We start from the raw sequence: 17161 nt of genomic DNA on the forward strand, positions 1-17161 counted from the left end.
TTGTTTTTAGTTTAAGGCTTTGAAATAGAGTTAATTTGAAGACCTGGTTTTAAGTTCAGTTTATTTCTAAACTTGCATCATTGATGGCCATCAGGAAGAAAGGCTGCTGGAGAAATGGGCTGATTTAAATGGAATAAAAGTAGCTTTGGTTCTACTTACTAAATCTTGACACTTTATTTTTTTCAATCCATATACTAATTGTGCAAATATTTCTAGTTGAAATCTCACTGGTAAAAAACCGTTCATCCTCTTGAAAATCAGTTCTTTCTGCAAGATAATTTTTCTAAACCTTGTGTTTTAAACATTTTTACAGTTTGAAGCCCACCAAATGTTTTCTGTTTGGAGGATTTTTATGAAGTTTTGGAATTGTGTTTCCAAGTTTAAATGCAAATACATGAGAGTTTTCATATTATTTTAGTAATATTTTATTTTAGTAATAAAATCATCTAGTGATGGAAAAATATACAAAAGATGTTCTTAAATTGATCACATTTAAAAAAAAATAGTTTATTTCTCATTCACAGACAAGAAGTACCTTTACCTACAGGCAGCTTAATGCCCTGGGGCAGAGATTCAGACTTCTTTGAAGGTATGGGTGACACAGAAATGTGCTGTCTGCCAGTGGCAAAGAAATTTGCCCGAGGTCAGAACTAGCTCACAGAAGCTGTCTGCCATTACAGGAAGGTGTGGGCAATCTACAGCTGGCTGATGGAAGCAAAATGCCAGGCGGCAAAATCTCCACAAGTGATTTCTTTCATTGTGACTTAATGTGAAATGTTTCATAAAGAGATGATAAAATATCATAAATATTAAAATTTTCCATCTTTGTAGCTAAGGCATAGTCATTTGTTTAATACATTTTCTTGTACTAATTTATATAATAATGTTCAGGTCTGATCCACTCTTCCAATTGTAAAATAAAGTTAAACAAGCAATCTAGAGTGATACAGTTAATCTCTAAAGTTAGAATAACAGCTGGTGAGACTACCAATAAGCAGTTTCTATAGAGCCGAATCACTCACCTGGGCTCTATCCTGTTGCTACTTCTCCCCTGAGACCTCCTTTTGTTTCATATTCCCAGCTTTAATAATCATATCCTAAAAATTACTTGGTCTGGTACTGTGAAATCTATCTTGCACAAAGTCAAGAACCCATGCATTACAGGCCGATCCTGCTCAGAGCTTGCTCCTTTTCCAGTGACACTATTATCTAATATGACCAAGACACATCTGTGAAAACTAAGAAGCCAACATTGGTGCATTGCTGTTAAGTAAATTCCCAAATTTCATTTGGCTTTCACTAGCTTTGCCATTAATGTCAACATCGTATTTTTAAATAGATAACAGAAAAGGCAAATTTAATTTTCCAGGGGTAATTTATGAACTATCAAAATTATACTTGTCAAAACATTCTTGTTTATCAATATATTGTCTTTATAAAGATTTTTCTTCATTAAATTATCCATGTGAAACATAAGTGATAATACCATGACCAGACAGCTCAAGAATTATAAGGCATTTAGTTGAGTAACAGTAGTTTGGAAATGTAAGTAAAGGCCACATTTTAAAAAATGTCTAGTGGAAGAAATAAAATTTGCCATTCTTTCTAGCCATAAAGATATGACAGTATCACTAGCATGCATTATTTCAAGATTTATTTGCTAATATTCAAATGTGAAAAATATCTAGACTGCAAACTAGTTTTTAGTATAATTGTTTTTCCATCTTATGATGTATTTATCACATCGTCTTGTTTGATGAAAAGGAAGCAGGCTTAGGGGGAGCAGAATCTCCCATAAAAGAGAATACTATTGGTTTTGTTGTGCCTGATGAAGAAGAGGAATGGGTGGTCTGCACTGAATTCAATGGATGGGAGTCTGATTCGAAAACCCACCTCACTCCCACTACCAGCTGCAGCCTCGGTACCTTCTTCATTTATTTCCACAAAGGACTTGTGGAAAACATTGGACAGAAATAGGTTTTTCTCTGGGGACATTCCAGAGAAATCAGCCCTGTTCTGGCTGAAGGCATCGCTCATCCCCATGCTGCTTAGGGCTGACTTGAGATCATAAGACTCTTCCAGCTTAAACTTGGGAAGGTGCAGCTTCACATCATACATCTCCATCATGTCTGCACTGGTCCACTCACTCAGCTTTTCAAAGGTGATGGCCTTTTCCAGCTGCAGGTATGGAATAAGGGAGAAAAAGTCAGTCATTCCAAAGTGGAGTGGGAAATATGGGTTGAGTGAGGTCTCTATATAATTGATGGATTACGATTACTCCCATTACCCAGGGTAACAAAACACATATGTATGGAAATTCTTTGGGTCATGACATCCTTCACATGGTTGACCTACAGAACCTTTGGTCTGCAGATTGATGGGTCTCAGGATGTAAGAGAATTCTATCTTGATTCAAACTGAAAGTACTTCCATGATAATATGCACAAGATGAAAAATACACTCAGAAACATAAAATTAGATGTAATTTACATGTTATCAACACAAAAACATATACTATAGGACAAGTTGTATGTCAGGGCAAAAAATCCATTCATTTTATTAACATTGGGGACAATTTTTTTAACATAAAATCCTAGATAGAATAAGATGTCTATAATCACAACAGTATGAATTTAGTAACCATAAACAATGCAAAGAAAGAAAGGAGAAAAGAGAAAAAAAAGATAGGAAAATCCCCAAATCTTAAGAGTAATGACTTTTAAAAATTTATTGGAAACATTGGTTAATAAACTTACATAGGTTTCAAGTATACAATTCTATAATACATCATCTGTTTATTGTATTGTGTGTTCACCACCGCATGTCAAGTCTCCTTCCATCACCATCTATCCCTGAGTAATGTCTGTTTTTATAGTGATTTTGAGGGTGCTTTTTTCCTCTTTATGTTATAAATTTTAAAATAATAAATATATATGTATGGATATATACATATGTGTATGTGGAGAAAAACAGTTTTTGAGTTTTTTTAATAACCTGTTTGTCTCAAAGTATGTGCTTTTGCTACTTTGTGAATTTTTTAGACCCAAGTTTTGCTGTCAATGACATACTTGTAAATGACATCCTAATATATAAAAATCCTGGATCCATCACATCCACAACAACCAGAGGCTTCACCAACCGGAAGTCAGTCCTGCAGTCAGTGCTGAGTTGCTCTAGTGACCCACCACTGACTGCTGCAGCTACAGGTGCAGTGACCCAGCACTGACTGCAGAGGGAGTTGTGACTCAGGCCTGGAGAGAGGCCTGAAGAGAGAAGCAGGGTCTGATCTGTAGCCTCTGTGGCATCTGTTGATCAGCACTTGCCTCTCCCTTTCTAGGCCTGGCCAGCAACTGAACCTCCATTTCTCATCAGGCCTCCACTGGGGCTGCTGATCAGCCCTGCCTTTCTAATCAGGCTCCATTGATAGACCCAGAGACACTGACTGGCATAGAAACTGACCAATCAGAACCAAATTGGCCAGCAAAGGAGGGCAGTTGGGGGCAAGAGCAGACCAGCAGGGAAGGACAGTTGGGGGCAATCGGGCCACCAGGAGAGCAGGTAGGTGTTAATCAGGCTGGCAGGGGAGTGGTTAGTGGCAATTAGACAGGCAGGCAAGAAGTGGTTACCATTAGTGGCAATTAGGCAGGCAGGCAAGAAGTTTGGAGCCAACAATCCCATACTATGAGAGGGATGTCCCAGATAGAAGAGGGTGCAGGCTAAAGGGACACCCCCCAGTGAATGAATTTCATGCACCTGGCCTCTAGTACATTAATAATGTGACAATATCCTAAGTTTAAGACTGCACCCTTAGGAAGAAAGGTTTATCTTGTAAAAATGTGACTCTCACGGTTTAGTGTCCACATGTGGTCTTATTTTTACCATCCTCTCCAGTTTCAAAAATTTTATGATACAGTGAAAAAATCTTCTCTACATACTAGTAGGATCCTGAAAAGGTCTAAGTATAAAAAAAATCTAGCACACATAAAAAATCAGGCACTGTACAAAAAAAGACTGGCCACTTGCTGCAGAGAAATCAATATTCAATTTAGACATACAAATTGCTCAGGTATGTCATCTGATCAAAATTATGTATGTTTAATAGAAATTTGGTTGATAAATAAATAATACTTGAAGATGATACTTATATAGACTATTTCTTCTGAAGACTATTTACATGATAAAAATGTGTTTACAATTTTTGGAAGTAAATTTACTGTTTAAAAATGTACATCTAATGCTACTTTAATGCAGGTGACTAAAAAATTAATCTGCTACCCTAGCCAGTTTTTCTCAGTGGATAGAACCTCGGACCATGGACTGAAGGGTCTTGGGTATGATTCTGGTCAAGGGCTAGTAACCTCAGTTGCAGGCTCAATCCCCAGGCCTAGTAAGAACACATGCAGGAAGCAACAAATGGATGTGTCTCTCCTACATTGATGTTTCCCTCTTCAGTCCCTCCCTTAGGAAGCTGCACTCTTAGAAAGGCTTATCTTGTAAGAATGTGACTCTTCTTACAAGGTAAGATAGGGAGGTTTCCACTCTCTCAAAAATATCAATGGGAAAATACTCTCGGGTGAGGATTAACAAAAAATAATAATAATAATTTCCCATTAGGTAGGTCCTGCCAAAGGGAGAAGACCTGAATGATCAATCCACACAACTTTTTGACTGACAAAGAATATCTTTGTTGTTCGTGTTGCTGTTCTTGGGACTACCCCAGGCTACAGGTATCTGTCAATTACTGACACTTTCTAAGAAATAGCCATATCATCCCTACAGAGTTTTGTAAAGCTGAAATGGTATTGGTTGCCTTCCTCTACAATTTAGGAGACAGAGAGGCCATGTTACATGGAGGTAAACACCAGAATCATCCTCGAGTCAGACAGATGATGTCTTACCTCATCCAGCCCACTGATGTCTTCTGGCAGCAGTATGAACAGGCTGAGGGCCCGGCTCTCATAGTAGAGTTGAAGGCCGATTGCTTGTGGCTTTTCTATGTGAAAAACGGGAAGCTTTTTTTTCATCGACATCATTTGCACTGGTTTGCTTGTAGTCTATAGAAAATAAGGAGCAAAGTCACTGAGGAGGTGTTTCACCAAATCCTTCATTCTTTATCATCATTGGTCCCCAGGAGCCTGGTGCTTGGGCCAATTTGGTGGTCCCCTGTTAAATACTAAATAAAGTTATTCAGACTTTGCTTTCTGTAAATATGCCTTCAACTGGGTAGCATCATATGTGATAAAATATGTGAATAGTCTATTTTTAGATTAAAAAAAAAACTTTCAAGGTGGGATGAAACTGGGAATGCTCACTTTAGCCATCTGTGCCCTAGTAAGAGCCATATTTTATAAGAACATATATTTAAAAAGAGGAGTGAATTTAAAAGAGGATTTTCTTTACAATAACACATGAAAATCCATACTGATTATTAAATGATTCCTACCTTGTTTATTCTGAAAGGCTTTTCTGTGGTGTCTTGGACTAAGAATTGATGTTCCCAGGTTCCTTTAAAGTAAAGGGCATTCACCAGGACCATTCTGGTTGCAGAATCTACAGCATCATCAGGTAGGAGATTTGGGATTTTTCCTACAAGAGAAAAAGGACAGATTTCAAATGGTATAGTTAAATCTTGATGAAATACCACACTTACAAAAATGATGATTATGAAATATAATATTCCAAACCAGGAAGTCATCTTTTTTAAAATATTTTTTATTGATTTCAGAGAAGAAGGGTGAGAGAGAGAGAGATAGAAACATCAATGATGAGAAAGAATCATAGGTCAGCTGCCTCCTGCATGCCCCTTCCCAGGGATTGAGTCCTCAACCCAGGCATGTGCCCTGACCGGGAATCAAACTGAAGCTTCCTGGTTCATAGGTTAATGCTCAACCACTGAACCACACTGGCCAGACCAGGAAGTTAGCTTTAGTAGAATATTATGAACAGATCTTATTTAAATTTTATCAGTTGTTCCAATAACTTATTTTTCTGGACTAGAAATCGATCCAAGATCTCAAGCTATGTTTAATTGTCATTTCCTCTTAGTTGTTAGTTCTCTTTAATCTGGGAGAGTTTCTCAGTCAATGCTTGTCGTCCATGACCTTGACAGTTTTTAAAAAGTTGTGTAAGAATGACCATCAGCCCTAGCCAATTTGGCTCAGTGTATAGAGTCTCTACCTTGAAGACTCAAAGGTACCAGGTTCGATTCCAGTCAAGGGCACATGCCCAGATTGTGAGCTCGGTTCCCAGTAGGGGGCGTGCAGGAGGCAACCAATCAATGATTCTCTCTCATCATTGATGTTTCTATCTTTCTTTTCCTCTCTGAAATCAATAAAAATATTTTTTTTAAAAAAAGAATGTCCATTAATTCTCAGTTCAAATTTGTCTGATGTTTTCTTTAAGATAATATTTAGGTTAAGAATTTTTTTAGAACACTACCATTGTCGGTTTGTATCCTCCAAAAAAGATACGTCAAGTCCTAATCCCTGAAGAGATGTGAACTGGTTCTTATGAGCCTTTGCTATGGGCTCCAACATACGCCTCAACCGCTACAGTTTTCACAGGGGCATCTCCCAAACACTGTGCAGCTTTATTTAAATGTTCTAAGGGCAGCACTTTTAGAGATTCCACTAGATCCGAGGTGTAGCTAGAACATGTCTACTCAAAACAAAATAAAACAAACACACTTTCCCCACAAAACAGACTTTTAGGTTTTAAAAATTAAATATAAATTTGTTTTTCAATGCTGATGTAAAAATTTTCTGAAACTTTCATATTTGTTTTTCCATCTGATTAAAGACAGTATATTAAACTTAATTTGGAAAAAAAAAAAATGATGACTTAACCTGGGAGTCATGTGTCGTTTTTTGAATATGGTTTTTTGCACAGAAAGTTTTTTTTAAATCTCTGTGTCATACCAAATAAATTATTCTTTCATTTGTAGAGGGGTAGATGCAAATAGATAGCATACCGAGGACTGTGGTTTACACAGGTTGATCTCAAGGTAGTTGACTTAAGTTTCATTGCCCTGTTCTCAGGGTTCATAGGTTTTCAAGGAGCATAGCCTCTTGAATCCACAGCCATGTTGTTAGTTTATTTGACAAAGGGCTTACAAAATGTACTTACAGACAACTTCAAAGCAATGCAGAGCAAACTGACTCTTCTAAGAAATGTTGTGCTATCCTCTTCAGAGTTAAAGTGCCATCTACTGGCTTGCTCATTGCACGCATCCTTGGTAGCTCTAGGTAATGGGAAGGACATTGGCTTCACCGATATTCAGGTTACTGGTAAGTCCTGCTGGGCACATATTAATGTGACACTAGAGGGTCCAATTTGCCAAGTGCGTGATAGATTTTGAGATCACAAATATGCACACAATAACTTTCTCCAATCCCTCACATTTTAGGAGCTTATAGACTATAAAGAAAACAAATTAGAAAAAAAAATCTGTACCAACAAATGACTGGTATTATCTTTGAGAATTTGACTCTGAAAAGCCCTGTGTCCCAGTAATCCATGCGGCTATTTGGAAAAAGACCTATTTGAAGGGCTAAGGAAAGAAGCTTCTTTCAAGTGGTTCAGCTAGAACTTAGGCATGCCTAAGTGTTCCTAGCATTGTCTCCATAAGAATGAGACAAATTCAAAGTTCCTGAACAGCTGATCAATTCTTTACTTAAATTGATGTTGAATAGTCCCCATTTGTGTCCAATGTGTAAAATAACATACAGAAAATGTTCAACTTTCTTCCTCATTAGAAGGTTCCACTTCTAAGAAATAAAGTCCACAGAGCCAGTGGGAGGAATGCAGACAAGAAATTAGAGAAACAGGGACTTAAAAGATTCTGACCATGTCCAGGGTGGGCATAATTTGGGGGACCTCTCACTTGATGAGTGCAATGACAACAGAGGATTTTTCAAAGTGTGCCCATTCTGTATTTTGACCATATAGTGACCATAATCTGAAGTTTACTCTTTACTCCATAATTTAAAGTATTTATTTAGTTCTTCTAAAACATAGCATCTATGTTGTTGAATATGGTAACCGCCAGACACAAAAGTCTACTTAAATTTAAATTAAATTCATTAAAATGAACTAAAGTTAAACAATTCAGTTCCTCTGTTGAGTTAGCCACATTTCAAATCATCTCTGATCACCTGTGGATAGAACATGTGACCATATCAAATTGGGCAATGCAGATTTATGGTACATTTGTCATTACAGGAAGATTTCTAGGACAGCTTTGTCATCTAGACAGTTATCATGCCCCTGGAGTGTGTCAATCTACACTGGGAAGCATGACAAGGACCAAGCTATGTAGCATCTGATGACAAGTCTCCTCTTATGTCTGAAAGGCTTTGCTGGGTGAAAAGGTAACAGATTATTATTTGCTCCTAGCCTCCCTATCTGTAGGGTTCCCAACTGTCTTCCAGACAATATACCAGTCTTTGGGCTAAAAATTTAAGACCAGAGAACTAGTTCAGCCTCTTTCTATTCTTCTACCCTTTACCATTCTTCCACCTTTACCATGTTGAATTTGAGTTATGTATTACAAAGAGCTTTTCCTTCTACAGTCCTATTTGGTCCTCTTGTAAACTGGAATGGTGCAAGTACCCAGTAAATGCTAGCTAATTCTAATTCTAAAAGAATCAACTTTTGGATGACTCCAAATCAGGAATGAGTTCAATATAATGGTTACTCTTGCCTCACCATGGCTTTTGAGTCACTAGTTACATGAAAAAGAAACTGAGAATTTAGGGCTGCCAATTTCCTCAATTCACTCCAATGAACATTAATATTCTGAGTAACAACTATGAGTGGGCCTTTTATATGTTATTTACTTAAAGCTAAAACTAGAGCTATTATGCATGGGATCCTTCAGGGGAAGCAGAGTTAATTTCAAAAGCACTGTGGACAGTGTAGCAATAAACAATGCTTGGCCCTAGCCCATTTAGCTCAGTGGATAGAGCCCCTGGACTGAATGGTCCCCATTTTGATTCCATGCAAGGGCACATGCCTAGGTTGTAGGCTCCATCCCCAGTGTGAGGTGTTTCTATCTATTTCTCTCTCTCCCTTAAGATATGAAATCAATAAAAAAAAATTTTTTTTAACCAATGCTTAGAGAGAGCACACAGACAAGCACTTTGGTAACAGCTTACCTTCAGTCTGGCTTTCAACCCAAGAGTTGATCTCCTTTCTGATTTGGTCAGAAGCTCCCAAAAAGTTCACAGGCTGTGGCTCTGCACCAAAGTATGCTTTCATGTCTTCTAAATATTTCTGAAAGATACAGGTAAAATTTCCTTTTGTAGGGTTTTCCCAAAACTGAGAAATCAAGTCTATTTAGGTTATCACTCACACTGCTCCCTTCTTTCTTTTCCACTCCTGTATTGGTCAAAGACTACACTCCTCTTCTTTAAATTTTGCTGGGCACTGACTAGCCTTGCAAAACTTCAGGTATAGAGGAAGGTCTGCCACATACAGCTCTGACATTACAGCTTGAAATCTCAAGATAGGTTTATTGACTCTATTGCTATCCCTCCACCTTGCCAAATGTCCTTCCTCTTTGCCCACTGGACACCTCTATTCTCCTGCTCCTTTCTAAAATGTGCCAAAGATATAATGAACAAATATGAGATAAGTAAATGTTTGTCCTGGCTTCTGGGTAGATCCCTCTGAAAAGCCCTTGAGTCTGAACTAAGGATGAAGTCGTGGCCTGCTCCATGGGATTCCAAGCACTCAAGAAGGGGCAAAGTTGATATTATCTCATGTTAAGAATCTTCCAAAATCTCTGAACTCATGATGGAAAATGACTTGTCTGATTCCAATGTCAGCTTTGCTCTCCATTACACACTTTCCAGGCATATTTCTGTGGCCAACATTGCCCTCTGCTCCTTCAGATTTACCCTATGTTCATACTCTACAGATTTTATTCCATTTCCCATGAAACAAATTCTGACACACAGATTATATAAATCACATTTATATATTACTACTTTGAATAAAGATCTGATAAGTAGATCTGATTTGAGACCTATTATTGGTTTTCTTTACAAGTAGACACTTATTGACTGGTCTACATGATTGTTTACCAGAAATGCTGACCACCTTAAAATTGTCCCTGGGATCCCTAAAGAAATGTACAGAATTCATCGATTGAACTCACATAGCTCTTTTTTTTCTCATCAGCTTTAAATAACATATTTGCACTTACATTGAGAAATGGGTATGTTTTTTCTGCATATATCCCATTGGCTGTTTTAAGTATATAGGCATTACTGGGATTGTTGATTTCAGAGATGAGTGTCTGGAAATTGGAGTGTATTTCTTCAACCTTCCCCAAGGTGAAGTCCTTTAAAAGAAAAGGGATTAGTCAAATAAAAACAAAGAACAAGAATTGTATATATAAGAACAAACAACAACTAAATGAAATAATTTGGTGTATTGTGGACAAAAAGATGAAATTAATTATAAAATAGATAATATTTTCTCTAATGTTATCAGGGCAAAAACATAAAAATGATTGAGGGCATAAGTTATTTTGCAAAAGCAGAAATAATTTTGAAAGTAGAACAGTTTTGAAAGAGAAGCAAAAGAGGAGAAGAGATAAGGTTAAAAAAGATAACCCTTCCAAAGAGTGTAGACATTTTGTATTATGAAAAAAAATTTAACGTATGTTTCTAAGAATATTTACCCAGTAAAGTTTGATTAAATTAGCCATTATCATGCAGGTGCTAAAAGTGGTCTCCCCCTTATCAGCAAATGGATATTAAAAAACAAAATATACCGTTTTCCTTTTCTTTTCACCTTCAGGATAAGATTTGTTGTCCTGATCTCTGTTAAATTGAAGCACCTGTAATTTCAATAAAAAGACAGTATGTGAGTGCACTTTGCAGAGAAATAATCAAACGGATCTTGATAAATACGTTGCCACAGAACATATAATTAATAAACCAAGGGGGTTCTGATTTGATTGAACAGTAGTCAGCTGAACTAGATAGTATAGTAAGTCAAGAGTTGCTTTTAGCCCTTCCAGCATAGCTCAGTGGTTGAGTGTGGACCTATGAACCAGGAGGTCACAGTTCAATTCCCAGTCAGGGCACATGCCCAGGTTGTGAGCTCAATCCCCAGCATGGAGCATGAAGAGGCAGCTGATCAATGATTCTCTGTCATTACTGATGTTTCTATCTCTCTCTTCATCTTCCTTCCTCTCTAAAACCAATAATTATTTTTTAAAAAGAGTTGCTTTTAAATAAATTTTTTTAAAGTCTAATTTCAGTTGCTCTTTATTTTAATATTTATATAGGACATTTAGGATGATGTTGGAAATTCCCATAGAGGTAAAGTTCTCTTGTTTTCCAAGTTTCCTTTTTATGTATGGTTGCTTTGAAAAGAAGGCTAGGTGTTCCATTGAGTCCAATTAGCAATTTAAACAAAAGTCACCACACGATTATCTGGAAAATGCAGGGGTTTTAATTGTTGTTTTTCCAAGGACAGTGCTTTTGTTCCCATTGTCTATCACAGTGTTTTTCAACCTTTTTTGGGCAAAGGCACACTTGTTTCATGAAAAAAATCACGAGGCACACCACCATTAGAAAATGTTAAAAAATTTAACTCTGTGCCTATATTGACTATATATAAAGTAATTCTCTTGAATAGGAATCAAATAAACACAAAGAAAGTATTTTATAATTACTTTATTATGAAATATTAAGTAAACAAAATAGTGAAAAATTATAAAATTCTTGTCTTGTCTGCACCTACGGCACACCAGGCAACATCTCGCGGCACACTAGTGTGCCGCGGAACAGCGGTTGAAAAACGTTGGTCTATCACCTGTTGACATATGGATGCATTCTTTATTTACACCCCAGAGTTTTATTTGCAGGTTAATAGGAAGGATGTGGGCACCCTTGTTTCCCCTGAATTGTACAACTGTAAAAAAACAAGGCGATAAGTCCATCTCCTACATCCTGACCCAGCTCACAATGAGGAACAAAGTCTGACCAAAGCTCCTGCTGTCGCACAGTAACAGCACAGGGACCATTTGCCATAGAGAAAAGGGGTGCAAACTAAAGCTGTTAAAGTTTAAATGGATATGAAATAACACAAGGGCAATATATTTATATGAAACAGACCCAAAGTGAAATTCGGTTAAACCTCTGATAATTAATTATTGACCACGATTCTGGTTGTTGCTGTTTTAAACCACATGTATCTTGTGAACTACAAGAATAAAGTTGATAGCCTAAACCTAAACTCACAGAATATATATTCTGCCCATCTTACCCAGAATTACGGGCTGTACCCATGTCCATGCTTGGCACAGAAGACACCTTTTTGGGTGAAAATTCTGTAATTTGGTCTTTCCATTGTATGATTTAGGGCTGAATTTATTCTTTTTTGTTTATTTTTATTTAAAATGCACACACATATATGTATAAGTTTACATATGCATGCATACACATGTATGTGGCGATTTTATTGTGTTATTTATCTATGCATACACATACACACATACATACATACACTATGTTTTGAAGATGCTTATACCAAATCAGTAATTTGTTTTGCATTTTCATGCTCCAAATAGGCTTTTTAGATTAATCAAGACAAATAGGGATTGAAAAAAGAAACGACCAAGGTACGAAGGACAGAATTCACTTGACTTTTCTATTTGTGTTTTCAAGAAAATCCTTCTGAAATTCGAAACATACTAATTCTACTATTTAATGTGTGAACCATTACTTCTTGAAATGTCTTGATAATCCAAATAAAATAATTCTTGGTGTTGAACCAAACTTGATAAACTCATCATCTCTGTGTATGATTTTGCTAGAGAACACAGGTTCTTAAATGGTTTTCCTAGAAAATCAACTTCCTTTCCCAGAATTCTTTTATGGTCTATATAACTTTTAAAAATATATTTTTATTTATTTCAGAGAGGAAGAGAGGGAGAGAGGGAGAGAGAGAGAAAGAACATGATCAGGTGCCTCCTGCATGCCCTGCCCTGGGAACCAAGCCCCACAACCCCAGGCATATGCTCTGACAAAAAATCGAACTTTGATCTTCTGACTCCTAGGTCAATGCTCAACCACTGAACCATGCCAGCTAGGCTAGAAAACTTTTTAAAGTGCATCTTTTGTTTTGGAGGCTATGGTTATAAAATGTGATCTATCTGGAATTTAGGAGAAAAATGAAGATAAAAGGTAAATAAAACATTTTGTTTTAAGGCAAGAGAGGGTGACTGAGCTTTGCTACTCACCTGGGCTATTTGGGATGCTGTGGTACATCTGGTGCCCAAATACACCATGGCTAAGGAGGTTGAGATGCCCCAAGGAGAAAAGAAAATATTTTTACCCTCAGCAGATTCAGCTAGCTTTTTGCTAAATTCCAGGGCAAATTGATTGATTGATTTTGTTAGAGAATCCATTGGGAAAATCTAAAAAAAAAAAAAAAAAAAGCAGAGAGAGACCATGTTAATAATCTTAATAATTCTTTTCATCCATTTTATTTTTATAAAACAATTTGTTGGGTTATATGTTACTTTTTTACTCTACTTCAGTGAAATGACACAAATATATATTATCTAATTTGTATTCATAAGACCTTAATGGACTTATAGACATTAAAAACATATTAGTCCAACATTATTATTTTACATATTGGAAAACTGAAGTCCAAGGTGTTTAAGAAAATTGTCTCAAATTGCAGTGCTGATGTATTGTACATCAGAGAACAGTTCTGGTGTGTCAGCAGCTCCTTGATGAGACAGTCACAATAAAAGTGGCAATGGAACCAGGTCCCCCTCTCAGCCAGTGCCTCTTTTCATTATACAGTATAATACTACACTACTACTGACTCTGCACAGAAAATGAGGAATATAGATGCAGCTCTTCAAAATTGTACTTTTTCTCACCCACTTTCACCCATATTTTTATTTATTAACCTTACTTAACACTTTATATATATTATTCCTGTTTCCTAGAATGCCTTTTTTCCTCCTTTATTCCATTGAAATCCAAACTCTGTACAAGTACTCCTTTTCCCTGAAAGCTTTACTTGACCTTTGGGGTGAACAGAAGCATGTCTGCCACCAGGTTTCATAACATAGCTCTAGCCATGTACTTGGCATTTGTCACACTGCTAGTTCTATTTCTGTCTTTCCAACTCCAGGGTAAGTTCCTCCAGAGAGAATTTTTCTTATGCTACTTCATACATCCCACAGCTAGTAATCGCACTTTGTACAAAATGGATTCATAGAAATACTTTGTTTATCATGTTCATTGTTGGGTTCTAGCTACCCTTTTATTTATTTATTTTTTTTAGCTACTTAAACTTGAAATCATGCACAATTTAATGGGAAATAGAGAAGTAGAGAAGTAGAGAAGTAGAGAAAGTAGAGAAACTAAGATTTTTTTTATTTTTTTATTTTATTTTATTTTATTTATTTATTTAATTTAATCCCCCCTCCCCCCCCCCTCTTTATTCTCATTGACTCATGACCTTCTGAAACTGGTCTTCTTAAACAAAGGAACTCAGGATTTCTCTCTCTCTCCCCCTTTGATATTATATTCAACTTCTAAATATCACTTTTAATTACTCTAACATTTAAATTTAAGTCTTTTCTAACCGGGTCTGTATTTTTAAAAATAGCAGTTTAATTTACTGTCTCTTTATAGTCAAATAATTTCTCAACCTTGTTAAATGACTAGAAATAAATCAAATACCTGAGCGTGGAACCTCCTAAAATATTACCTAGAACTGAGTCTTCCACTGATACTACCTGACACTTGAAGGAAACTAGAATGAGAACCTGAGAAAAGCCAGTTCTCTCTAGTCAAATAGTTGAATCAAGGGAGAGGCATGTGTAGGCAAAGCCTTGGTTTCATCACATCTAGGATTAAGTGATACCATTGAAATTACTTCTAGCTACAGTCTTGTACTTAACAAAATATCTTCTCAGCCTTTAACTCATGTCCTAGTTCCATTTCCTACATATTCCAGAGGCTGATGCTAATCATAGGCTGACATTATTGATTAAAGGGAAAAACAAGTTTAGATTTATAGTAATGCTACACCTTCATAAGACATTAGAAATTTTCCTGTGAGTATTTTGTTTCTTATCAGATTCAATGTTATCTTGGAAATAACTTCTATCTTTCCTTTAGGATGATATTTATTCAGATAATGCTTTCTTTGCTGCCTATATATTACTTTATCTTTTTAGAACTCATGCATTACATTTATATGAAAAATGTTTAACCAAATCATACTCACCATGAAGGTAGAAGAGAAAATATTATCTTAGGTCTGGGATTTTTATCTTTTTAACTAATTATTCTAGAATTTAGTGTCTTACAACAAATTCCTACAAACAATAATTCTTTCCAATGAAAGAGCTAATTTCTTGTGGAAAGCTAATATTCAGTTATCTCCCACTTCATGAATTCTCCCATTAATATCATTATTAATATATCAGATGTAGCCCATATATGTTAGCTCATATACAATAGAAAAATATTTTTTTCACAGAAATTTACAGAAGTGCTAAGCCAGTCATTAGTAAAGTTTAACCCAACAGTGGAAAGTGTTTTCTGAAGAATGTGAAATTTCATGATGCAATTTTACAGGAAACAGTTTGTCCATATAAAGGTTGTACTGTTTTTTTATTTTTTTTTAGAGAAGACTATAAATCTCTAAATCAAAAGCCTAGTGTGCCTTTTTCAGAATGAAATGCTCTTTTGCTCAATTTGTAAAGGAGCTTAGAGGATAATCTAGAGAACTATGAAAATAAGAAAATGATTATGTCTTTCATCAAAATGTCTCATTGTAAATACACATACTCTTGCATATCAGAATTGGGAAGAATTTCAGAATCCCTCTAATTCAATTATCTCATTTTATCAGCTAGGAAACTAAGGCCCAGAGTGGTTAAATGGGCTGAACAGCAGGTACAGCTATCTCATAGGAGAGTTATCACTGAAATCCCATTTTCTGGCTTCTGAATACACTTGCTTTTGTCATTGTATTTTATTGTCGCTAAGATTTTAATAGTAAATCAAGGAATCAGGTTATGAAAGAAGATAGACAAAAGGAGGGTAAAAAGAGGAATGATGAGGAGGAAGATGGCATGGGAAGGAGTCCCATGCCCTTTTTCACAAGAGGAGGTCAAAAGTCCCTTGACTTCCTCATGATCCTGACGATGGTTTCATCTACTTCATGGAATTGAGTGTATCAGAAGATGACATCTCTTCACCACCCAGCACATCTATGTCCACCCAATGCTGTTTTCCCAAGGAAGTAATAGCTTGGGGTGTTTTATGAGCACCTACTATAAGGTTGGGAGTTGGGGAGGGATTTATATTATTTGATGAAAGAGAAGAAAGTTAATGGCTCATGGTATGGTGGCCAAGACAGGAGTGTAGAGAGTCAAGCCATTAGTCCCACATATTAATAGACTAAGATCAAATTCATGTTGCCAAGTGAATGATTTGGGCTCAATTATTCTGAGAAGGTTCTATTTCTCTGCCTAGGATGATAGATACAGAAGTAGCAAATCCAGAAATGTGACTGAAAATAAACAAACAAACAAAAACACAAAAAAACAAAACTCCATTCATATGATAGTTTCACAATCCTGAAAAAACTATTTTTCTAGCTTTCTTTGAAAAATGAATGCTCTCTCCCCCTTAGCCGTCTTTCCAGTTTGGGATTAAATCTCTCTGATTTGCACAGAATTCCAGCTAAATGGAGCTCTGTTTACTATTTCTGCTTCTGGGGCTCTTGATCATTTGTTATTGAGCTAGGCACTTCAACAAAGAAGGAAAACATAAATAAGCATTTTTAAACAAAGAAGTATTTACAATACCTTGTTTTCTTCCCCTGGAGCAGAAGTGGAAATTTGTTCCTAAAGTAAGAAATTGTGGCTGAGTTAAGTAACTTTTAACTGTAGGAACTTAAAAAAAAAAAAATGGTTACACCTCCCTCTTCTTAGCCCCACCCTTTTGATTCACTTTCATAAGCCCTTACACTCTTCCTTTCAGGTTCATCATGGCTAGAAGCTCAAATCAAAAGACAGAGAAACTGATGAGCAAGGTTTTGCCTGCATTCTTTAATTACTCACATTTTCCATGTCTGTCCACATGTGGAGACCTGAATTCTGACA

The 17161-nt window shown here is 36.3% G+C and overlaps 1 protein-coding gene across 2 annotated transcripts; it reads right to left on the reverse strand.

The window, feature by feature from the left end:
* Positions 1-300: 300 nt before the first annotated feature.
* On the reverse strand, positions 301-17044 carry SERPINB10 (serpin family B member 10). Of its 2 annotated transcripts, XM_036417447.2 has the most exons (9): positions 16865-17044; positions 16275-16324; positions 13259-13435; positions 10781-10846; positions 10208-10345; positions 9156-9273; positions 5444-5586; positions 4899-5054; positions 301-2178 (listed from the first exon to the last, which is right to left on the reverse strand). In XM_036417447.2, the coding sequence occupies exons 3-9, from the start codon at positions 13424-13426 to the stop codon at positions 1774-1776; spliced, it is 1194 nt and encodes a 397-aa protein (XP_036273340.1). In that variant the 5' UTR covers positions 13427-13435; positions 16275-16324; positions 16865-17044; the 3' UTR covers positions 301-1773. The 2 variants fall into 2 exon arrangements, with proteins under 2 accessions (XP_036273340.1, XP_036273339.1); XM_036417446.2 differs by lacking the exon at positions 16275-16324 and having other exon boundaries at positions 16865-17043.
* Between the last annotated feature and the right edge of the window lie 117 nt (positions 17045-17161).

The sequence above is a fragment of the Pipistrellus kuhlii genome, unplaced genomic scaffold, assembly GCF_014108245.1.
Source record: "Pipistrellus kuhlii isolate mPipKuh1 unplaced genomic scaffold, mPipKuh1.p scaffold_m20_p_6, whole genome shotgun sequence".
NCBI classification, from domain to species: Eukaryota; Metazoa; Chordata; class Mammalia; order Chiroptera; family Vespertilionidae; genus Pipistrellus; species Pipistrellus kuhlii.

Coding starts and splice junctions, on each gene's coding strand:
- SERPINB10 (XM_036417447.2), bottom strand. CDS start 13,426: ATGGATTCTCTAACAAAATCAATCAATCAATTTGCCCTGGAATTTAGC. Junction 10,346..10,780: donor GTGAAAAGAAAAGGAAAACG/GTATATTTTGTT, acceptor TTTCTTTTAAAG/GACTTCACCTTGGGGAAGGT. Junction 5,587..9,155: donor GGTTGAAAGCCAGACTGAAG/GTAAGCTGTTAC, acceptor TTTCTCTTGTAG/GAAAAATCCCAAATCTCCTA.